The following is a 25,566-nucleotide window of genomic DNA, read 5'->3' as shown; positions in this document are numbered from 1 at the left end:
CTCTAAAAGGTCACTGAAGTGAAGCCAAATATCTGTTTGATTTTGAAAGGCAGTGAGATCTGATGCTGAGGAAATGAGGGGATCTTGAAATTCATGGCAGCCAACTGTACTTGCTACTCAGCGCAGAAAAATAAATTCTTATCGGAGTGAGAGAAGCAGAACAAATTTTTGCAGTAGTGTGTTAGAGGCTCAAGTAAGGCATCTGCTGACTGCACCAGTAGGTGCATTCTTACATACCTGCAGATCCACTGCAGGGAAGACAAGATTTGCCAGCTGATCCCACGTTGTTCACACTGGGATTGTTGAAGGCTCTTTTGGTGTGTTCAGTTCTTATGAAAATACCACTGACAGCAATGTTTAAAGATATTCTCCCCCCCCAAAAAAGCTGAAATTTCATCCCCACACATGAGCTGAGTTAGGCTGTTGTTGACCCCATCACAGATGCAGATACACTTCTGTGGATACATCTGCAGGTATGTCGAGAGTGTCAGAAGCTGGGAAAAATCCTCCTCCTGCTTGAAGCAACATGCAGACTGCCCCAGCTATGCAGGTCTGAAATGCAGACCTCCCTCAAAGAGGTCAGAAGGAAGCAAAAGGAAAATCAAGAACACACAGTCTGTTTGTTGCATGTGGGGAAACTTAGAGAAAGATTGTTTCTGTGACAGGATGATCCTTCTGTCTTTTTTTATTACTTATTTTTTTAAAGAACAGAAGAAAGTTGCAGTGCTCCATGTTAATTTAGTAAATGCTGAAGTAGCAATGCAACAGCTGAGGGACTGGGCTGATGTACGTGCTGGATTCAGACAGTGTCGGTGCTCAGCACTGTCTTTCGACTGTACTAAATTACAGTGACAAAACTCAAGGCTACTGCTGACACAAACAAGACAAGAGGTCACTGAGCCATGCCCTGTGACCTGAGCGTATTTCACACCAGATTTTACTGAATTTACTAATAAAGTTACATCATCCAATTGAAAAAGAGTACAATCCTGATAAGGGCAAATTCTTTGAATAATATGATTGGTGTTTGGGTACAGTATGTTTACACTACTTCCCATTATTGCTACAAGTGCAAATTAGTTTAACTGCTGTACAGGATGGGGTTGATGAGCTGGTAAAGTTTTAGCAATTACACAAGAAAGAAACAGAGGGATAGTCATAAGAAAGAGACCTGCGAGTCCTAATGGTATTGCTTTTTCAATTGTTTTCACTGCTTTTCCAAAGCAACGGTAGCAGTAACAGCCATTTCCACAAAGAACATGAGTGATCAGTCCTGAGTGTTTTCTAATTTGTGCTGAAGTGAAGCATGGAGGCCTGCAAGAGCTACCTTTGTGAAAATAGAAAGGGAGGAGAATGAGGCTTGTTTACGCATGCCTCCTGACCAGCTTACACTGGCATAATTTACCAGTGGGGCTTTTTTGGGTTTTTTTGTTTGTTTGCTTTTTCAGATGTGACCAGGAGACTTCCATTAAAACAATGTCCACTCATACAATTCTGTATTTGTCTCATTCTGACACAGTCTGTTTATCTTGACCTCCTAGATTTCATTTTAGCACGATCAGTTAATTGTCTCATGATCTGTAAGAAAGATCCTTTAAAATGCTTAACGGACTGCTTCCACATTCTCTGGACACTACAGAAAGGCTTCTAGCTTTACATCCGTCATGAAAAAGCCCGTATGTGCATAAGCATTTGGGATGTCATAGATTTTCTTGTGCTGTAGTATTTTGTGGCTGGCTACAGCAAAAAATGCGTGCCTGCCACCATTATTTACAACTGTAACAGTGAGAAATTACAAAACCCACTCTTCATTAACCTCCGATAAGGCTGTTCCTGCAGCCAGTGATTGCCATTACATTGATGGAGTGCTAATACAGCTCAATAGCCCCGGCTGGCCTGTCTCGCCGGTGACTGCACCGCAGCTCCTGCCTCCCACCACTACCCAGCACACGTCCAGCAAAAGCTGCTCAAATGATTGATGAGAAAAGCAGCTCATAAAGGCAAGCACAGTGCCCAAAGCCACAGCTGTCTAGCCCTGTCCCTGCAGTAATTCAATAAATGAACCCCAAACGAAATCTTACGGGCAAGAGTAGAAGGAAGTGATAATATCCCCCGTGTCAATCTCTGATTGCTTGTTTTGCCTCATTCCAGCCTCTGTTTGTAGTTATTTGTGTTTGATACAGATTTAACACAGTTTACCTCTTCCCGCCTTCCGTGCTCTTTCCACTGCCGGTCCTCCAGACAGACCCCTGCAGGCACAGGAGACACGGGAGCGTCAGTGGCTGGGCTGGACTCTTGTATTCTTTTTCTTCTTTTTTCTTTTTTCTTGTATTTCTTTTTTTTTTCCCTGTGGCACCAGTTCTACTTTGCAGAGTGTGCTGAACCTTTGTCCTTCTCCACAGAGTAAGAACATAACAAAAGGTCCGTGGTAGGTCACAAATTGAGTTTAGCTGGGGAAAAATCCTGTAATTAGCAAATTCCCTCTTCAAGAAATAGTTGATGTGTATATAGATAAAAAGGGAGAAGGCAAAGGAACGCGGTTCAGGCAGCTGAAATTATAATAGAGCTGATTAAAAGGTCTGTGTTTATTTTTACAGTACAGAAGCATAGTGATATTAAACCAATTCCCCTATATCTTCCCTTGATGCTACTGAATGGTACCCATGAAGGAACTCTTCAGTGCCAATAACTACGATTTAGAGAGAAATTTATGAAAAATGTATATATATAAAATTTATTTATATATATACTCAGAAAAATGTATATGCATTTTTTTAAAATAGTGTATATAATTTAAACACACGCACACACATATATATAAATACATATACAAAACTACAAAGAAGCCTTGTTGAGGGAACCTGAACAGTGCAGGTCTGATTGTGCTTTCATTTGTGGCATTGCACATCGGGAGTAATATTGTGAAATTCAATGACTGTAAAACTCATTCAAGAACAGAACAAACCTTTGTAGGCAGGAACTGCAATCCAGAGAAGTAAATGGGGGTCCTGTTGGATTGAATAGTTGTCAGATGCAATCCTGTGACCTCACAGGAGAAAACACATTAAAAAATGCTTCCAGCATGAGCAGAATTAAGAGGTGAAGTTATACCCTAGAAGAGGCACAATAATGATGCAGCGCAAGTGACCTTTTCTTTTATTCTCTCTCTCCCGTCTTAAGCTAGGGTAATTCTTGCTGAGTTCAGCCAGATTTGCATGAGTGTGAAATTAGATCAAAATTCGGCCCAGGTTGTTTGTTTTACCGACAGCCCATGTCTCAAGAGACTGCTTTCATGTTTCCCTGTAGAAACAGTCAGAGGTGTGTCTAAGGCTGGGCGCTGCCAAGACCTGATCACTGGGATTCAAATAAGAGTTTCTGGCAGACTGAGTGGTCCCATTAATCACAAGTGGTATCTCTTAAACCCTTCAATTACAAGAGATTAGTGGGAAACTGTAGTATTGGACTAAAGGAGTAATGACATATAGGAAGTGAAGCAGAAAACCTGCTTTTCTCTTTTTAAGGATAAGTTAAATTTACAGTTTATTTAAATATAAATCACAAGCATAAAATATTTGGGTTCTTAAACTTGACTGTTCAGTTAGTTTCAAATTAACCATACTGTATTTCTGCCTTCCCCAGAGCAGCACTGTGATCTTTAACCTGTCTGTTCCTTAAATTGAACTGAAGTCTTTAAAGTCCATTAAGTTCCTGTGCTATCCCCATACCTGGCTGAGTTACGTTCGCCCATCCTCATGCTGCCTCCCCTGTGGCATGGATTGCCAGGGCAGCACGGACTCTGAGCCTCCCCCCCGCTACCCCCAGCTATAAATTGCATGAAGGACTGTGAAACGGCAGAGCAGGAGGCCGTGATCTCCCATCGTTTCTACTTCTGTAGGTTAGTTGATTTACTCTTGTCATAACTGCTGTTGGGAAATGCTTTGCATGAATCCTTGGGTTTAGGTTACATGCATAATAACATTTAATAATCGAGTGCCTGCCTAATGGCAACTGCCAGTTCTTTGGGCCCGGTAATGACTGAAGGTATGCGTATGCCTTGCAGTGAAGTAAGCTGCGACTCAGCCCATTATACAGGTGGGGAGTGTGAAACACAGAGATTGTGTCTCTCTAGTTCACAATTGTACTGCGTCTGAGGCACAGCCTTTAGGAGGGGACCTAGCTCCCCAATCTCAGCCTGATTCCCAGACCACAAGCCTGCCTGTCTCCTCAGAAGATACATCTAGCTCAGATGTTTAAAAATCTGTTTTGGTCTGCCCGGATTATTCTGCCACAGTTATGTATGCAGTTCTGAATTGCAATACATGGTTCTCAGGGCTGAAGTTTGCCTGTAACTTGCCTGCTTGTTGGGTTTTCCTATAGACACACCTCCCATGGCATACAGTGGACATGTATTTTGCACAGCCAGGATCTAATTGTCTCCTCAATTAATGTAATGTAAATCAGGAGTAATTTGAAAGAGTTACACTGGTGTGAAACTGGCCTGTGAGAATACTCTAGGGTCTACAAATTACCAGATGACTTCAATTAATCTGTTGCTACTACTTGTGTTCAGTGTCCATCACACTCATGCGCCCATCTTTATTTTTGTTAGCATGTGATTTTTGCTGAAGACTGTCACACAGATTTGTGTGCTACTGAATTTGGACCAGAGGCTGTGCTGCCCAGGAAAAGCATTTTTATTATGCTTACAGCAAAAAGAGTAGCTTTAGACAGCCTACAATGTAGGCACCTACATCTCAGGTAATCGTTTAAGATGCTTGCAGTGGCATAGAGAAAGCAAGAAGCACTTGTGGAGTGCAACCCATCTGGAAGGCAGGTCTATAAAACAGACGGCGTGAATTACATGCTAGAAGTGCCTCTTTCTGTCTGTTGTCTACAAAGGGGTGAGACAGTTGGCTCGGGTGGAGACAGCTCCTGCAGGATGGTTTAAATGGAGGTGAGAGGAATTACCCACGATAAGCTGTGCCAAGGTGCAGAGACATCTTCATGCCAGCTGCAAACAAACTAGCTTCAGAGTAAGAAGTAGTCCAGCTAACAGGATACCCACGTCATCAATATGATATTCCTCTGCCCTAACACACGTGAAACATTAAATCTCAAAACAAAAATCCCTAATGCACAGGAAATACAAAGGTTCATGGCAATAGCAGTATTTTTCTTGAGAAATGTCTATATTTGCCAGAGTTGAGGAGCCAAATGGTCAGAAAATACGTGCTGGGACAAACAACTCCTGGGACTTCTGAGATGAGCTCTTTTTTTTTATATGGGTTCATTCAGTTTATCTGATGCTAGTAAATTTTTAGGATTTCAGTTAAATTCGTCTTTTACTCCAGGGAAAGAGAAGCCTGATGCCTCAGCTTCTGTCACTATAGCTGTTGGAAGTTAGGAGGATTTGCAGCATTACTTCAGTAAGAAGTGACAGGTGTTAATCTGATTTTGTGTGAACAGGTTTAAATCAGGACCCGAGCCAGTGATATTATACTGTAACAAAACTGGTATAGCTGAAGTTAAAACTGAATGCCATACAGTTTGAGGCCAGAAAGGACTCTTAGACTGCCTGTATATGAAGGGTTGTTAAATTTCACGCACTAGCCATTCTCCATAACCCAAAGAAACTTAGCCCCAGGGTATTTGGTTAACTCTCTTTTGCACACAGGGATCATGGATTCATAGCAGCCAAAAATACACATGAACTTATAGGGAAATAGTTTTCTAGAGCAGAGCAAGTTTTTTATTTAAAGTAGTTGAAGAATAGCATTTGTTTTGGTTTCCAGCAGATCAGTCTAATGCTTTTGATATTGGCTTCTGTTTAAAAATGTGGGGCACAGTAGAAAATGCCAAAGATATCCAAAGTTGAAAACAGGAAAACAGATCAAGACTGATATTGCTCTTCATTTCCTTGCTCTTCTAGGATTCAGTGTTGTATTCCCTCCCTTCCCTGCTAACTTGACTAGTGCCTGCCCTTCTGAGCTGCCAGGAGACCTAGGGCTGGAATACATTCAAACCTTGCCTAGTTCATGTGGACTGACCGAGGGTGTTGGCTGCCTTTGTCCTCAGTAGAAATCAGCTCTGCTTAGGGTTGGGTTTAGAAGAATGCCTTTAGCAAAATATTGGAAGTGGCTTTTTCTGGTTAGAGGTTAGGTTTCACAAGCAGCTCAGCTGAGCAGTTGAGAAGAGAACCCATTCACACCCAAGCAGTATTTCTCCTCTTTCCCTCAACTAATTGTGTAAAACTGAAATCATGTGCGCAGGTTTGTGACCCTTTCACCATCTGATGACAACTTGTTTTCCCAGGTTAAAATACATGGAGTCAAATTACCACTTTGACTTGCAGACATATAGAGAAGACATCACAAAAGTATTGAATAATCCCAATTAATATCTGGTCTCATTCCATTGTCTTCAAAGGAGTTGTGTGAAAAATTATTTTGCCCAGATTTTACCTCTCAAAGCAGCTGATTTATTTCCATGTGGGATGAGTTTGAGCCAGCATGAAATGAGATATACATGCAAAGAGCACCAGTGTCAATGAGGCCAACAGAAACTGCAGCCTTGTCTAACTTTTAGGGCTACAGCGTCCTCCCAGGGTGCATCTGCCATTCCAACAGCACATGTGCTCCCACCCTGTGCTGAGGTGACCCTTTGTGGTCACTTGCATGCCAACCGTGGGTGCGTTTGATACAAGTGACACACAGTTAAGGAGCATTTAGATAAAAGTTTTGTCTGGTTGGTGTGAAAGTCAGTCTGCCCTAGGACAAAGTGCGTGCAGGTGTGGCTAGAGGCAAGAGCTGGCAGAGAGGTGATGTTTGCCCTTTAAAGTTCAGGAACTCATGTGTCTGCAGGTGGTGAATTTATGGGGAGAACCAAAGTCAGACCACCTGTCATCAGTTTTGCTTACATCTAAATTCCTTACCAACTGGGCTAAGGATGCAGTATAACCTCATCAAATCCATGAAGATGGATTTTTGTCTTAGGAATAATGTCTTGTTATGTAGCCATTTAATGAGTTGTGAGCTAACATGTTTTAACAGATCTTTTATCGCTTATTACATTCCACTCCCTTGATGATAGTTTCTAAATCTGACCATTAAAACAGGGCTCCTTTTCACAACTCTTTGATGATGACACTTAGAACTGAGCACTTCATCGTTTTGCATTTGGATTAGAATCGGAAAGGTGTAAATTACAGATCTGGCTTTTATGTGCTTGCTTTATTGATCGGACTGCTTCATAGAAACCACAGCAGTTCTGATAGCTTAGCAGTCTAGATTACCTTTCAGCTTTCTTAATTGGGCCACTGGGATACAGTTAATTTTCAATTTATATTGAGAGTAAGACAAGGTGATGTAATACCTCATCATTGTACTTGAGTAACATCGACACTAAAACACCGTGATATACCTTGTAATTCTAAATACACAAGTTGCTTGTAGAAGTAGATGGAGATGAGTTCTGGCTTTATTCACTGTGTATTTTAGGCCAAATTCTGCCTATAATAATTCCTGTGTCTTCACTGACTTCTGCTGAGACACTAGCTCCAGCAAGCAAGTCTGATTTGGTCAAGCGTAATTGGAAAGTTCATTCAACATACCAGTCTAGAGCATCCAACAGACTAATCAAATGCGGTCATCTTTTTGTATGTTTGCTGACAGGTCAAGGTCATGGTGCGCATTTCTTCCACGCTTGCCAGAGACATGTCTGAGTCCAGCTCTTTCTTAAAAGTGGACCCTCGTAAGAAGCAAATCACGCTGTATGACCCGTTGGCCTGTGGAGGTCAGAATGCTTTCCAGAAAAGGGGCAACCAGGTTCCACCCAAGATGTTTGCTTTCGATGCAGTTTTCCCCCAAGATGCATCACAGGTAGGCAACATATGATCAGAATAGTTATCTAAACAACACCAAGCACCAGAGCCAAATTAATTTCTGCTGCAACAGTAGTACTTTCAGTGGAGTTAGACCAGGGCTGAATTTGGTCCACCAATGTCATCAATAATGAAATCAGTTTATTAAATTGTGTCTTGATAATTGTGTGCTTTCTTTATTCTTTACTGTAAATAATTGCTCCTAAAATTATACATGCAATAAATGTGCCAAATGGTGCCTAGTAGGCAAATCCTCAATATCAACAAGTTATTGTATGTTATAAAATCTTATTATTTGGTGGATACAGCGATCTATCAGAATTGTAGTTCTCTAATGCAGTCTTCTATTCATTAAGAAGTCAAGGATTATTTATACAGTGTTCTAATGTACAGTTTACAATAGGAGGATGGGGATTTTAGTCCACAAATCTTTATTCATATGTATATATTCATTTCTTATTTTTGTTAGACTTCTCTGGTTTGACGAACTATGTTACCCAAATGTCATGAGGAGGACAGTAGAAGAATAAAGTAACACTGCAAAGAATAATTAGAAAGCAGTATTGTAAGGCCTTTTCTGTACTCATAAATTAAACAGAGCTAGGACATGGGGCCAGCTAAAGCACTGCCGTATGATCATTCATTAGGTCAATCCCTGACCTAGTTCTGGTCCAGGCAGCTAGCACCTCCCAGACTAATGCCTGGCTCTAGTTCAAGGGCTGGCCTGTGAACAGTCCCTTTCTTGGCCCGTTTTGTTTACTATTATAGAAGTAGTCTAGAAATACCCGTGAACTAGGTGAATTTACATGATTTATTATCAAATGCGAAGTGCTTCACAGAAAAGCCTAAACTGTGAATTCTGATTTAGTTTCACCCACTACCGATAGGCAGTTGCTGCAGAAGCACTGTAGACCATTCAGCCTGCTTGAACCTTAAATCTAAGAATGCCTAGGATAAATGTGTGTTGCACTTCTTAAAATACAGCTACAGTCGTCAGGATGGAGCCTACTGCTGCTAAAAGCTAAGAAGACTCATAATAATTTAGAGAAAAATTAAGAAATGTCACCTAGCTGATACCAAAGAGGCTGGCTGTTCCACTAACATTCTTTACCCACCTGCTAGTGGAATTGTAATCAGCCCATAATGGGGCAAATAATAGAGTCTGTAAAAATTCCTCAGTATTTGATTGTTTTTTAATAAAAAATGTATTTTTTAAGTCCCCTAAATAGGCAATTCTAACAAACCAACCACATCCCCTTACAGTATGTGTATTTTGTTTAACTCCACAAAGGGTGTTGATGCTTCAGCAAATGAAACTTACTTGACACAGAGGAAAAGTTCTGCTTCATTTGCTTACACAAGTAATGTCATTCCCATCAGCAGCATAGGTCACACGAACGAGACAAGCAGGATTAGACTTTTTGATACTTCAACATGCTATCTGGAGGACTGATGACATTATGACCATTTTCCAGTGAAAATACTCTATTGATTTTCCTTATTATTGTTAATGGTTTTCTTTTCTTTCTTTTCTTCTTCTTCTTTTTTTTTTTTTTTTTTAATACCTGTGACAGGCTGAAGTATGTGCTGGGACTGTGGCTGAGGTGATACAGTCTGTGGTCAACGGGGCAGATGGCTGCGTGTTCTGCTTTGGCCATGCCAAGCTTGGTTGGTATTGTTAAATTTCCCTACTCAAGCAGCAAAGTGAATATTTTTAACCCAAGATTGCTAGTACATTAGACTAGGGAAAACAAACTTTCATTTATCTGTGCATAGTAATTGTATTTGAAAGTGGTACACTCTGCGTGACCTTGTACTACACCTTCGCCTCTCGCTTACACATTATTCACTTTCCATATTGTCTAAATGTTGGAAAGCATGCTGTTTGAAACAGAAGTTAACTTTGAGTTGTTGCTTCATTCCATCCCCTGAGTACTATAGCAATTTTTAGCACTGTCTTCAATTGTTAATGAATGATCCAACAGTGAATTGTTAATGAATGATCCAACAGTGATCTACAGTGTTACAAATGTGCTTGGTATGGGAGACTGTTTGTGAAAATATGACTTTTATCAAGCTGTGTAAAGGCTGTGAGTATCCACTCAAGTACTTAATGTTTGTGATGGCACTATTCAAGTGCTATGACCGGGCACTCAAATAGTTTGATTTATATTCAGTTCCCTGATTAGACAGTTCACTCATTACTAACCTCTTCCTATTCTGTCTCCAACAAATCCTATTCTATTGGTTAACTGAGTGTTACCAATGGATCAAAACTCACTTTTTGCAAAGGCATCAACAGCATTTCAGGTATTCATGGAAAGACAATAAAAAGGAGAATCATCATTAACACACTATTCTTTTGACATAACTGGATTTCAAGAGTAATATATTTTGTTCATACTTATCTAATAGTATTTTGAAAATAGTCTCTTTAATGAAGAGGGTTGTATTGTATGTGTGCAATGGTCTCCATTCTTTACTGTCTCAAAGAAACACATACAATTTAAAAGGATAATTCAGTTTTTCAGGTGATAAAGATCAAGCTCTCTCAGGCCATGATTATCCCAAATTGTAGGCAACAAAAGGCGGAGAGTACTGAATGCTGCAATGCCACCAGCTCTAGTACAATGAATGGAGCAGGGCCACTGGTCCAACTAACCACAAGGCCCCTCTGGGCCAGGCAGGAGGAACACTAGAATGAGCACTTGAATATTTAACCCCCTGTGACCTGCCAAACACGAGATGGCAAACGAGATGGAAAGCAAGCCACCAGATAACGGTGTCTCACAAGTGCTACCTGTCCTTTAGAGAGGTGGCCTAGCTAAGGCTTTGCTGGAGCATGAGTTGAGTCTCTGCAGTTGCTTTGTTAACTGCACCACCACCATTCCACCAACCGTGGACACACCCAGACCTTGCCACAGACACGTGCGTAGAAATATTTTCTTCACTGAACTTTTTCCACATAGATTCAACATAAGAAATGAAATAAGGTAAAGAAGCCACAAGTACCTGAAAGGATGTATACATTTATCATTTGGCTTATAAATTTAGGAGTCTTAGAAAACTTGTCTAAGAGCATTATATGTAGTGACACCTAAAGCAGTATAACATAGTAGTGTCTGTTTTTAATCAGCAAACTTTTACAGCAGAGATGAGGCAAAGCTGTAATTGCAGAGTCAAATAATAGCAAACCAGGGGAAGGTTTTGACCCAGATAAAATATTTCTTGTTGTGGATCCAACTTATGCACCAAATGACCACATGTACCTGTTTGGTTTTTTTTTTTTTCTGTATAAAGTTACATCTTTATGATCCCGGGACCAGGTTAATGCCAATCCCAACCCCAGCATATGAAGCATAACGCAGTGCTTTGAAGTATAATGGTATTTAAAGAATACCACACTCACAGTATCTAAAGCAGAGATTTTTAGAGACCATAGCACTCCTGCTCTGCTCAATTCCCCCCACTATTCACCCACATCAGAGACTACAGTGTTGTGTGGTAGAGACCTGCAGCACCCTGCCTGGGGAATGGGGAATGTCAGGGGAATGCATGATCTAAAGATTTTTGAAAGCAGCTCAAGATTTCATCTGTTGGTTTTACATGCTCTCTGGTTTCCATGTACTATTTGTCTGCCTGCCTATCGTTCTCCCTTGCTGATTGTCCTTATTCTAGCAAAGAAGTTGTTTTCATGAGGCTGTACAGGATAATCTCTCTTGGCAGAAGGTTATGAAGGTCCTGGGAGTGATGATGTTATATTTTCTCCATCCCCTGTTCCTGACAGGGAAGTCATACACCATGATTGGGAAGGATGATTCCATGCAAAACCTCGGCATAATCCCTTGTGCCATCTCCTGGCTCTTCAAGTTGATTAATGAACGCAAAGAGAAGACAGGAGCCCGCTTCTCAGTCCGAATTTCTGCAGTGGAAGTGTGGGGAAAAGAAGAAAATCTGAGAGACCTGTTGTCAGAAGTGGCTACAGGCAGCCTGCAAGATGGCCAGTCCCCAGGTGTCTACCTTTGTGAAGACCCCATTTATGGCATGCAGGTGAATCCAAGGTTCATTTTACACTGAAACAAGCAATGTGACTTTTTTTTTTTTTTTTTTTTTTGAGCTATCGAGATGGTTCAAATTCAAGAACTACCCAGAGCATAAAGTTTATAGACTTGAAAGTGTTTACTTTAAAACATGCAAGAACTTTATGACCTGCAGCTGCAGGGCCATCTGCTCTCCTGGCCTAAATATTTGTACCTCTGGTATAACTGATGTTGAGCAGAGGCTTGTGTTTGCAATAAAATGTGAAAACATTCAGTGCAAACAAAAATTCACCTCATTCTTAGAAAAAAAAAATAAAAAGAAAGTGTGATCTCTCTTTTGTAAAACAACAAACTAAAATATTTACACTACTGCACAAATAGCTGGAGGCCATTAATATGGCTGTTTATCTCTTTATAAACTACATTATTTATAGCACTTGCATTAGCAATGTTGTAGGAAGCATTAATTGCTACTTATTAATTGCTGCCAAGAAATAAATTCCTGAGCTGGGCAAGCCAAGAATAACTCGAACTCTTCTCAGATTTGGAGGTTTAGCAGGAATGAGTAACTGGCTCATGTATTTCCTGGGTAACCACTAGAAAGTCTCGGCAGCCCTATTTTTTTTCCCCTCTTGGTTTGAGGAGAAAAAAGGTGAATTCTTTCATTTTGCTGTCTGTGAGGGAGTGAATCTGATTTTTGTATGAGTAGATGAAGAGGGAGCAAACCAGCATGATGTAGTTTGAATACATTCTTTCAACCTTAAAGGCAAAGGCTGCTTCCATCCAGAACCTGCAGAGCACTGTCTATCCAAGGTTGGGGAATGGAGGGAGGAGGGAACAGACCTATTTCCAGCTCCAAGCATCTAGAAATCAGGATTCACATCCACAAAAGTAATGAATCGTGAGATTTTAAACAGCAAGTAATAAATTTTGTGTTTTATCTCTTTGTGGTTTAAGCCTTTTGGACATACTTAGATCATATTTTCCATTCTTTTCCATTTTACTGGAGGGCTACAAAGTTGTGTCTTGATTTTAAATAAGTTAGGGTTCTCATTCTCACTTGACTCCTGGTTTAGTGTTTTATGAAATACTTACAGTATCACAAGAGATCTCACCCTCTGGTGTCTAGTAATGGGTGCAGTCTAGTGAACATAAGATGGGAGACTTGAGTCTTCACAGTTCCCACTAGGGTGATAGATGGGCCCGTTAAGAGCTGAACTAGCATGTGTTTGTTACATATGTTACATAACTGCGTAACAACTAGCCTCTCCTTAGAGCTTAGTTCTTTACTAAGGTATTTCAGCACAATAGCGATAATAACAAATATCCTATTACTGTTGCTTATTTTCATATAGATACAGACAGAACAGTCATATACAAATTGAATTATTTTAGATCAGTGGAGAAAAGGTAGCTTCATGAGACGTCTGTGTATCTCAGTGGTGTAAAATACTGAAATAAATTGCAAGAAAAAAAGCCTTTTTATGTCTGTTTACAAGACATAGAGACATTCTGGAGTCATGTGTCCTACACCTCAATTCTCAAAATCCTCAGATGAAGGGAGGATATTACATTACAGCCATCCAGATATGCAAAATCAGCTGTGTGTATAGCAAATGAATAATCACCATATGTCATACTGGCTGTCATTGGGCCTTTCCAAGTATGCACATTTTCTTGTTGCTTACATTAGTGAGATCAGCCCACAGACTGGCCTGCCTTCTGCTTGCCTTGTTAACTCCTTCCTGCCCCCCTGCCGCTTTCTAGAGCGAGCTTAGCCTTCAGCTGTGTCACCCCATCCCCTTAGCTTTACCCCTCCTCAGGCTGATTAATGGTCATGAAGAGAAGACAGGAGCACTGTCTTCTTTAGGAGAACTTAATTTCTAGCTGTATTACATAGCAGGGGAACAAACCCTGAGAATGGGAATTCCTTGCTGTTTTTACGCCAGACAAAACAAGTCTATCCTATGGGCTGTGGGCCAGCTCTGCGGACTGCCAAAACTAATGCCATCAGATTGCACAGTCACTCGTCCCTTCCACAGACAAACTAATCTTAGGTGACACGAAACATGCATGCATTCCTAACATTATGGGGGGTTAATAACATGTGCCCTCCTATGCTGTCTGTCACTTTGGAGAGATAAGAGCAGGCTGGTGACTGGGATTGAGGTCCAGCAAATGTGAATGTACGTACATTACCTGCCTCGTTCCATTTAATGGATTGCCCTGGCTTGTGAGCAGGTGCATAAGCATGTGGTATGAAGGGGCAAGGAAAAGGCTTCTCTGCTGTGCTGCTCCCCACATGCTATGGGGCTGAACACAAGCTTCAGTCCTGCTATTTCCCAGATTTATCTGTGGACTGCTCCCTTCTAACATGTCATCCTGCCCCTGCCAGTCTCCACCAACTGTTGAATTTGGGATTGACACGTCTTCCACAATTGTTTTTTTCACTTTTAATCATCAGAAGGACACAGTGATTGCCAGAGCCAGCAATGCAGGGGAAAAAAAGGCAGTAAAAATAATGAAAATAATGAATAATTAATAAGCATAAATAGCTTAAAATTCTGTGAAAGTCAAAGAACAAATTTATGCATCTGTCCAGCCTATACGACGGTTTCCAGTTGCTGGGGTTTATGTGTAACAACTGCCATCAGTGGTACCCCAAGTGAGAACCCTCAAAAGCCTGTGGGGCTCCTGGAGGGCATGGTATTGCCACTGCCAGTGTCAGGAGGGTCTCATTCCGTCGGGCACCTCCTCCTTTTTGGTCCCATCAGAAGCCAGCATACCCACAGTGTGCGTTGACTGTGGGATGCTGTCTGGTAGTGTTGACTTTTGTGGGAGCTTCTAGGTCATTTCTCCCTTGTGTTAACCTGCAGCTTCAGAATCAGAGCGAGCTCCGTGCCCCTACGGCAGAGAAGGCTGCCTTCTTCCTCGATGCCGCCATCGCCTCGCGTCGCAGCAGCCAGCGGGACTGCGACGAGGAGGATCACCGCAACTCCCACATGCTCTTCACTCTGCACATCTACCAGTACCGCATGGAGAAGAGCGGCAAAGGCGGAAGTAAGCTGTCCCTTTGCTCCCTTCTGTCTCCTCCAAGCCTGCCTGGAAACTGGCTTTAAACAGGCCTTTAAACAATATTCCTTGGTGGTGAAAATTAGCAGAGTTCTCCATTCAGCATGGGGTGGGGCCATTCATACCAGCAGGTAATCCACCTGGCTGGTAAAGACCCACCAAAGGCCGTTAAAGGCCACTGGGGATTATTACCATCACTTGTCAATTTTGTTGCCGTTGTGGAGATACTAACAGTTAGTCCTCAGCACTATGTGGGCCTCTGTATCTTAAAAAAAAAAAAGTGCTTTTCAAACTGGCTTTTAGTATTATCTTTACTGATAGTGTTGAAGTCATGGATTAAAATACAGTGGCGACAGGAATTCCTTGCCACCCTTACATTAGCCGTTCCTCTTTGGCACGTAAATAGGGCAGTGTGTGTGGAAACTGATGTTGGCAATGCGTAAATTGTTCCTTTTCTTGGAGATACATGATATTGTAGTTGCTGGCCCAACTACATGTGCACAAAGGGTTCTTGTGGTTCTGTAAAGGCTCTGGGCTTTTCAGATTGGCTTGCTCCCTTTCTTTGCCGTAGATGCTTTCACTGGCTTGTATCTTTACTTCCATCTCCCACTTGTAAATGAGGAAAAGATGCTTCCATGTCTGCTTATATGTTGTTGTAATTTTCAAAGGTTTCATTTGACTTGCACCATTTATACTTTTTTATTATATTTGTCTTCTGTTTCAAGTCTCCCAAATTGTTTATAACTGGACATATACAGAAGGGTTCTTTTTAATAAGTTCCAGAGATAAAAGATTTATATAATACAAGAAGCACCCCCACCGAAAAAGAAAACTTTCATATTAAAATTCTTTTTTTTTAAATAATCATTTTTTTACAGGGAAAAATGTTTGTTTGAAAGACACCAGAGACCTCTGCTTCTTTAAATTTCTAGGCTTAAGCAATTCTGCAGAAATAGCATATGTTTCAGCTCCTGGCTCTGCATAGGTTATTTGTAATAAGGAATAGATTGCAAGCTATGATGTGTAGTGTGTGAACACCACTGCAGTATTAATGTCTAATGTTTGAATGCAGCAAATTTACACTGACTGTGCTTATAATATAAGAGAGCAAACCAGAAAGTTGCTCTAAATGGAAAAGCAGTTTGCATGTGTTTAAGTAATAACCCCTGTGGAATTGGCACGCAGAAATCTCAATTAACTAAAGGTTTATTAATTAACCACCCTGCGGTGGAAAGGAAGACTGAACGCTCAAACAGACTGGTTCATAGGAATAAAGATGGCTGATTTTGAGGGAATTATTATTAAAATTATTTAATGCTCCATGCTATTCACTGCACACAGGTACATGTACACACAGTCCTTTTCTACTATTTTCAAATGCAATTAATAAAAGGGATAAAAACATTTCCCTGTGGCTATAATAACTAATTTTAAAAAAAGAAGGCATGACCCTGTTGGGTCATAATAGGGCATGCTTTGCCCACTGCCTGTAGTTATATCTTTGTCTTGTGGCCATACCACCTCCTGTCTTCAAGTTTCCATATCTGAGTGGCCTCACAAGCCAGGCAGGGTCAGATCTTGCTGATAATTGAATGAGGGGGAATTCCAGCTGCTCAGAAAGGGCGCCTAGTGATTATCACTGTCTCCTGCTGTAATGAAGGACTTTTCAGAAAACAACATGAAGATAGTAGAGATATATAGATTCCAGTAACAGGATTAAAAAAGGATAGGAAAAAAAAACAAACAAAAAACCCAAACAAACCCGGCTTCTAAAAGATAAGAGATTAAAGGGCTGGCTAATGCATGATTTTGGTAAAAAATGACTGTTAGAATAACGCATTGGTACTGTACTTACCTCCTTGTTAGATTCATTACCCGGAATGTCATGAAGCAGGCTTAACACTATTGAAATAAATGGTATTGTGGCAGAACTGGCACAGTCATTTTTCAGCTGTCAGCTCTGCAAAGTCTCTGTGGCGATAGACAAAAACAAGTGTTAGGATGTTCCACTTCTCCTCTTCTCTCTATAGCTGCCAGGCACATTAGTGGAGAACTTGCCTAACAAATAACTTCATTTTCAGATCAAGCAAGTGGATCTGCCATCCTAAAAATGTCTTACTGGGCCTTTTAAATTAAAGAAGGAAAGATCCAATAATTTCTCTTATTCTGGGTTTCCTCAGCCTGTGTAATAGGAATATGTGTGGAAACAATATGACTAAGATTTTGAAGGGTAGGGATTCCTTTCATTTTCTTTTGTTTCCCCAATGTCTGGTAATCTTAGCAACAGAAATATTTATTATATATAATTCAGTGAAGTCACCTGCAGTCATTTTCAGTAGCAACTAAACACTTTGTTTTTCTAAGTAAATCATTGGGAGATACTCAAAAAGGTAATTTCAGCCTTCTGAGGGTAGCAGTCTTACAGGACTCAGGGACTCCAGTCTAAGAGTTTTAAGGACTCTTAGAGGGGAGGCAAAGGTCCTCCACGAGCTGTTCGGAGGAGGTGAAGGTGCAGCTGCCCAGACAGTTCCCCAGGGAAGCCTGACTTTCTGCAGTAAGTGCAGGAGCCCGTAGTGCATGTGGATACTTCCCCACGAGAAGTATCCCACCACTGAGAGCACAGTGGTGAAACTTCCATGGACGACTTTAATGGGTTGTCATGTAGTTTGGGGACTGTTACAGTGTTTTGAATGTCTAGCCACCAATATTAGTTTTAATCAGAAATTTATTCTTCACTTCTGTTTCATGATATTCAGCATGACTTAACCAATATTACAGTATAATTTAATACATGGAAGTCCTGTGTTGCCTAATACCTGATGTAGCTGAACCACTAACAGGACTTAAAAGAAGCAGAAGTTACTGTATTGTCATGGTTTAACCCCAGCCTGCAACTAAGCACCACACAGCAGCTCGCTCACTCCCCCCTGGTGGGATGGGGGAGAGAATCGGGAGCATAAAAATGAGAAAACTTGTGCATTGAGCTAAAGACAGCTTAATAGGTAAAGCAAAAGCCGCGCACTCAAGCAAAGCAAACGAAGGAATTCATTCACTACTTCCCATTGGCGGTCAGGTGTTCAGCCACCTCCAGGAAAGCAGGGCTCCATCACATGTAACGATTACTTGGGAAGACAAATGCCATCACTCCAAACATTATAACTCCCTTCCTTCTTCTTCCCCCAGCGTTATATGCTGAGCATGACATCATATGGTGTGCAATAGCCCTTTGGTCAGTTGGGGTCAGCTGTCCTGGCTGTGTCCCCTCCCAGCTTCTTGTGCACCCCCAGCCTCCTCGCTGGTGGGGTGGTGTGAGAAGCAGAAAAGGCCTTGACTCTGGGTAAGCACTGCTCAGCAATAATGAAAACATCCCTGTATTATCAATGGTATTTTCAGCACAAATCCAAAACATAGCCCCATACTAGCTACTGTGAAGAAAATTAGCTCTATCCCAGCCAAAACCAGCACATGTGTTTTAACAATTGACAGAGATGCTGGCTACATTTTTGGAATATTATTCTCAAATCCCATAGCATAAATCACTTTCACAGAAAAATTCGTCTTTCTTCTCTCTTTCTTCTTTCTTCCTTCTTTCTTTTTTCTCTCTGCTTTGGTTTTCTTTCATTTCTTCTCTTATTCTTTCTCTTTATTCATGTTTCTTTTTTATTTTATCATAAAAATCTACTCCTAGTTTTATTGTTGTTCATTTTAATTAGCTATCACCTACACCTGAAACAGAATTATAGAATTATATAGAACACATTCTACAGAAAGGCTTTATATTTTTATAGAAAGTGTTCTGTCATGCAAGACACCAGGTAGTAGCAATAAGCAGTGAGCCCTGTGTTTTGCAGTGCTTGCAAAATGAAATATCTCTCTCATTTTTTCAGTGTAGGTTAACATGTTTTAAGTTACAGCTAATAGTTATATACATTTAGTAGCTGTATGTTTTCTGTATTTGTATACATTTTTCATAGTAGACTTTCTTTCTGTGAGCAAATCTGCAAAATTATATGATTGCGTATCACCTTTTTGTCAATATATAGAAGTTTTACAAATGTCTTCACATATCTGTGTGAGCTTATTTCCTTCTACCTCCTATGGCACCTACATGCCTGTATACCATGGCATGGTACCACAGCTACTGAATGCAGGGTCATTGAAAAAACATGCTTGTGGTTGATAAGACATTTCCAAAGCAATGAAATGTATCTGGAAACTTCTTTTCTAAGGTCCCCATCATGTAGTTGCTTCCATTGCCATCTTTGCTTGTGAACTGGTCTCCCCCCACTGCTAATACTTTTTTTACCAGATGCATAACTTGAGGTGCTTGTCAAAATGGCTGTGAATTTATTTGCATAGAGGTAAACTCAGATGTGAAAGTATTTCCACTCCTGTTTAAGTTGAGTTTGTGTCCTCAAATAGTGCTCTTAACTTTTGAGTTAAGATCGTAGAAATAAAACTGCCTTTTCCTACAGATTGCTTCTAAACTAAGTCTTGAGAAGGGAGAGGAGTGGTCAAAGATCAGATGAAAAAAAAAAAAAAAAACCAGCTAGGAAATTGTCTTGAGATCACAGAGCATTAGAAGCACTTCTGTAAAGTCTACATAGTACTCATCCTGAGTTCATAAGGAACCATAGGTTTTTAAAAAGAGCAAATATCAGTTAATCTTGGTGTTTCAATGGTGGCATCTTTTCACTTTAAATGCAGTGTGTTGATACAGAATAAACAAGAAAAAAAGGGATCCACTGCCAGTTTTACAGAAACTATATTCAGAACAGAGCAGCTTGTACACAATCCATTACCCATGGCATGGCAAACCTTTTCTTAGCCCAAATGATAATGTAAAAGTATATAGACTTAAAGCAAAGGTGAATGTCCCACAGACACCAGAGGTTCTTCTGAAGATCCAGTATTCAAGATGGGGAAGGTAAGAGAAGCTACCACAGGGTCACTGCTCACCCAGCAGCAATTCCCAGCCTGTAGTTTTCTGGACAGAGGATCTGTAATGACAGAGACAGAAACAGAGACAACTCAGGTACAGGCTAATAGAGCTATATTAAAAAAAAAAAAAAAAAAGAAAAAAGCACAGTGGTGACTCCCACAGAGTTAAGCCTGCAGGGGCAGGTGAGTACTGAAAGCCTCGGCAAATTTTAAGCAAGTCCGGAGTTGCTATAAAGGCTCACAGTGAGTTAACAGGACGCCTACAATTTGTTGCTGCTAACATGAATTAGAAAAGGTTTCTGGATTGTTTCCTCTTGGTGAGTCTTTTGCTTTCCTGGGAAGCTGCTTTTGGAGGCACATGCTGACTGTTTGCTTTCTTTGTTTATGGCAGTGTCTGGAGGTCGCAGCCGCTTGCACCTTATTGACCTGGGTAGCTGTGTGAAAGTGCTCAGCAAAAACCGGGAGGGAAGCTCTGGCCTCTGTCTCTCATTGTCAGCACTGGGCAATGTCATCCTCGCCCTTGTCAACGGAAGCAAACACATCCCATACAAGTAAGTGGTGTTCTGTGTTGCACCTAATGAGAGGATGCTTGCAAGCAGTGTGCTTGTCTGGGCCTGAGGCAGGCTTGGGTAAGCAGGGAGACAGTCTGCTGGGGTCAGTGCAGCCTTCTTGAGGTACGGCAAAACCTGCCTGAGGTTCAGTGACACCTGATCTAACCTTGCATCTGGTAGCTACACTGTATTTGACATTCAGGTTTCAAAGGAAGAAGCCTGCTGAAATGGGACCCAGGTGTTTTAAAAATCTTAAGGCTTGAAGTTCAGCACATTCCGATTTTGTTTTCCAGGACTGTTCAAGGATTTCTTTAATGTTTCAGAATATCTGAGAGCCAGTTTCAGATTTGCTCCACAGAGACAAATGTTGTTGCCATAATGGAGCACTATGGAGAAAATTATTTTGCTGTCCGTCGTGTGGAATTTAGTTTCTTGAAAACATATGTCACAATGAGCATGCATGTTTGTCATGGGATTCTTTCTGTGATCCAAGGTTACTCTGCATTTTATTTTTGTGTGATTTGAATCTCCATGTCAGCCTTTCACTTGCAAAAAAGAAGTAGGCCCTTCTAGTCACACTAGACAAGTGGCCTTTGCTACTGCAGGTAGCTTCTAGGAAATTAGAGGAATTGCTCACCTAGTGGGTTTGTTTCTCATGTTACTCATTTCTCTTCATCATTGTCTCACCCCATTTGTCATCTGTGCAGGTCTGAAAGCAAGTTTGGATTCATTACCCAACCCAGACAGTCATACAGCCTTTCAATTGAGAAATTTCTGAGTCTGTGGACGGTATTGCTTTGCTCTAGCCTAAAGCCTAGGGAGTAGCAACTAGCATCACAGGCTTACACTAGCATCTTGTAATCGAACTGCTAATGAATGTTACCATTCATGAAGGACATGTATATGAGATCTGGAGTTAGGAACAAAAGGATGACATGAAAAACGAACCGAGTCATTCACAGAGCATATTTCAGCCCATACATTTTACCCTTTTTACCATTTTAAAGGCTGCAAACACGATTATTTTCTCATGTTCATTCAAGATTGCAAGGTATCGACAAGTTTTACTTCTTTGGTTTTGTCTTCATTTTGGAAAATAAAGATGAATTGAGTTTGGTTACAATTTTATTTTTCTTCTAACATTTATTTTCCAAAATTATTTGGCAGTCTGGGCTATAAACATGCTCTCTGGAAGCATTCCTGTTCCTGGAGCTCAGTCAGACTGGAATTCAGTTAAGGGCCAACCAAATTTGTACGTATAAACGTTCATTAAATGTTTTGCGGATCATGCACCTAGTCATAGCGTGAAAATGGCTTGAACCCTGCACTTCACAAAGTGTGGCTCAAACTATGCTTATCAAAAACCTGTCTTCCTTCCTGTTGGATTTTATGGATTGAAGGGAAGGCCAACTGTAGGAATAGAAAAAAATGGTGCTCCTTAGGCTAGAACTAAACATACAAGGAACAATTACCAACTACAACAGCTGTCTTTCCTGGCAATGCCTGACTGGGAGAAAAGCATTACCAAACATGTCTTCTACTTGCTGCACTACCGATCTCTTTCTGCTGTGATTCCCAGCTGTTGCACTTCTGAGCTTACACAGCCAGAGGTGCCAGCACACTTGCTCGTCAGTGTTTCTGTACTGCTGAAAGAAGATAAAAGCTCTCTTCGGGCCAGCATATCCTCTTTGGCTCACTCCTATAAGAGCAGATAGTATAGAGTATAAGTATAAATATAGAGAAGTGGTTTGTCATCTGTGAATCAGAGACAATATCTCTGTTTCTAAGGAGGACTTTTAAAATGTAATTTGAAAAATATATTGGCCTATTTTGGAGCAAATTTTGTTTGAGAAGAGTGCAGAAAGTATGTGATCTATTCATAAGCAATGGGAATAAGAGTCTTGGTGGCTCGCTGAGCGCTAACACTATTTGCTCAGTGATCCAGCAGTACAGGTGTGTGCTGCTCCTCGGTGGAGAAGAGAGGAAGGAGGGGGTGGGTCTGCGGCATTGTAGAAGAGGCTGAGCATCCCATAGTCTGATGTGATATGTGTTTGGTAGCACTCTTGTTTAGAGCAACAGCTAGCCTATTTAGCTGAGATAATTTCCCTCTCTTTAGGGGTGTTCTCTTTCATTGTTAAGGATAAAATTAAAATTTCGTTAACTGCCTTTTTTGAGTGGGACGAAAGGAAAACAACAGAAGTATTTTCTTATGTGACAACACTGCGCATTGTGTGTGTGGTCTCAGCAAATTTCCATAGAGCAGCAGACAAAATGGAGCATCTTTTCTTTATCTGAGCTATTAAACAGCCACTAAGTATTTTATGGCAGCCTGTCAGTAGGCACTGCATTGCTTCCTGGGAGCCCGGAAACTCACAATTTCATAGACATCAGGTTTTCTCTTACTGCAGAAATTTTATTCTCTGAAGTCTGAGAGGCTGCAGGCTCTTAAAGTCCCTTCAGTGCTGTATCCAGCTTTATCTCCGCAGGTAGTAGTTGTAGGGAAAAGCTTGTTCAGATTCATAGCTGGTATAAGCAGATGCTACTGCATTGCTTTCAGTGGGCTGTGTGTTTATGCCAGGGATGAATTTGCCTCTCTGCCTGCAGTCTCTATGAAAAACACATGCTGGTGTTCAGCACATTTTGCATTTTTTTTTCTTACCCATAAGGCTAAGCCTTGGAGGCCATTAAGTTGGAATCTTTCTCCCTTGGGAACGCACGCCCACCCACCCCATTTTGGGAACAGTAACACAGATTGACACTAGCTTTAGCAGGAACTTGTCTACTAAAGTTGTAAGAAAGTAATGTAGAAATTCTCAGACATCAAACAATACAGGCTGACATGGTTTGGGACCTTGTCCTGCATTCAAGTTAAGTTCCACATGGGTCTGAAGTATGGGCAAGAATCCCTATAATGGGCAACAACATGCAGCTCATGAGTGACCAGGCCGTGATTTCTGGGAGTTTGTATCTTTCATATATGTACTTATAATCTCTCTCTAATATCTCAGTAGGTTACCTCTTTGTCACTATTAATGTCCAGACCTATTTTGAACCTTACCAAGCACATTATTCTGTCATGGTATGAACCATTGAGTTCTTCCAGCTCAGTATGTCATATAAAAATAGAATTCTTCATTTGACATAAATACATTTCCATTTAATGTCACCAGTTTCTTTTCCTCTTGAGTTACAAGCAAATCCCTCAAAATACTGGGCGAGAATTATTTTCTCCGCAGGAATGTCAAATATCTTCATAAAACTTGGAAAGGGGCACTTGCAAGCCCAATGAAGAGCAAGGGAGTCAGCTCCTGCCCTGACCAAGTTTGACAGGGCTCAGATCTGCCACAGGACGAGAGTTTTGCTAAGCTGCAGTAATTGTTAGTGCCATTTTATTTTTTTAAGAGCATTTCAGCTTTACATTAGTGCTGCATTATCTGCCTCTGATTTCCAAGATGAATGTGTTTTAAACCCTCAAATGAATACCCATTTGCACAAACTCCAGATACTGGTTTATACAGCTCACTATTCAAAAATTACTCCAGTTGCTAGGCAACAGGGGTGGTGATAATTCATGGTAATGCTGTTTTGGAAATAATCATTTTTATACATTTTAATGACTATGAGAATGTAAGAAAACTCTTTAGAAAAGTGCAAGGCTGTATGAATTTCTCTTTCAGAAATTGTTGCTTGTTTTATTTAATAGGCTTCTCTCTTAATGTGCTATCCCAATGTGCTAGTGTTTCTGGAGGCATCCTATATTTTCAACTACATGCTTATGCACACCCAAGGAGGGAGTCTTGTCCATAAAATAGATGCGCATGAGTCAAAAGCATGAATTTATTCTTGGCACTTCTGCTTCTCTGTCATATGGTTGCAGTTCTTCACAGACCTTACATGCTGGTATTGGTTTTTTTTTACCCTATATGTAGAAAATAAAATTATATTAAGTGATTGGTGCAAGGTTGCACAAGAGGCTTAGTGGCAGAGCCAACATGTTTTAAGATCTAATCCGGTGCTTAAACCATGGGCTAATCCATTCTTTCTTTCTGTATGACCTTTGGAAAATAATTTATTTCTGTATTTATTTATTTATTCCCATTTATAAAACTGAGCTAGAAAAAAAACAAGCAGGACTTTGTAAAGGGCATTCAGACTTGGCAAAAAGCTACTTACATTTTAACTGTTGCTAGGACTCTGTTGCTGTATTTTTTCACTTTTTTTAGAGTTATGGACTCACATAGATGATTCTAATGGGATGCAAAATCTGGGGTTTTTTTGGTCAAGGGCAGACTATTATGGCTTTTAAGTGAAGAGGAGAAAAGGGAAAGTCTTGGATTATAGTATTGTGGTATAAAAGATAAGCCTAAAGAATATGCTGTATATCAGATATTTTCTTTAAATTTTTAGTTAATTATTGGAGTAAAAATGAAAATGACGTTTGGATGGATCCAGTAATTCAGATTTTTTTCTTGGTTAAATGGGTGTATCTATCTGCAGTTGTTTCTTCTGTGTAAAAAAATAGTGTGTGAAGAGAACCGGGATCCCAGATATCTTTTGTTTATACGTCTCACTTTTGCATTTATAGCATGAATTAGATTATTTGTCTCAGAAGAAATGTCAGTGAAAACTGTTCAGAAAGAGATAAGGAAAGCTAAAAACAAGTTTACAATACAATTCTTGTACAATAACTAGTATTAGTACTGGAGATTTTATCCTTATTTATGAGCTCATACTAAATCTTAGTTTTGTGGGATTCACACAACCATGTCTGCTTACTAGGCCTAAGAATTTAATGCCTAAATTGAACTATACACCCAATGAGCAATCTGTTTATTCGTTACTTCATCAGTGCCTAAACCTAAAATAATTTATTTTTTTAATTGAAAGATTTCAACCACTTTTGCTTTCCACTACTGCATCTATTAGTCTTCTGTTCCTTGCTTTTGCTTCTCCTCAGTGAGAATGTGGTACAAAGACAACAAAAAGCCTCAGAAGAAATCTAGTGCTGTCTTTGGAATCTCCAATCGTTCTCTGTTAATTCAGTATTTAACATATTAGAATTGGATGAAGAACTGTTTTGCTG

At 40.5% G+C, this 25,566-nt stretch overlaps 1 protein-coding gene across 1 annotated transcript in view; it reads left to right on the top strand.

Moving 5' to 3' along the window:
• KIF26B (kinesin family member 26B) overlaps positions 1-25,566 on the top strand; it is a gene marked incomplete at both ends in the record, with an annotated part of 300,168 nt that overhangs the window by 228,589 nt on the left and 46,013 nt on the right. Inside the window, 5 exons of the mRNA XM_082305966.1 lie at positions 7,671-7,877; positions 9,454-9,547; positions 11,667-11,929; positions 14,796-14,979; positions 20,324-20,483. Coding sequence (XP_082162092.1) covers positions 7,671-7,877; positions 9,454-9,547; positions 11,667-11,929; positions 14,796-14,979; positions 20,324-20,483 — 908 coding nt within the window. The remainder of the gene's footprint in view (positions 1-7,670; positions 7,878-9,453; positions 9,548-11,666; positions 11,930-14,795; positions 14,980-20,323; positions 20,484-25,566) is intronic.

This window comes from Platalea leucorodia (assembly GCF_965183815.1).
Source record: "Platalea leucorodia genome assembly, chromosome: 3".
Lineage (NCBI taxonomy): Eukaryota > Metazoa > Chordata > Aves > Pelecaniformes > Threskiornithidae > Platalea > Platalea leucorodia.
The sequence above is the reverse complement of the archived record's forward strand: the minus strand, read 5'-3'. Positions and strand labels throughout refer to the sequence as shown.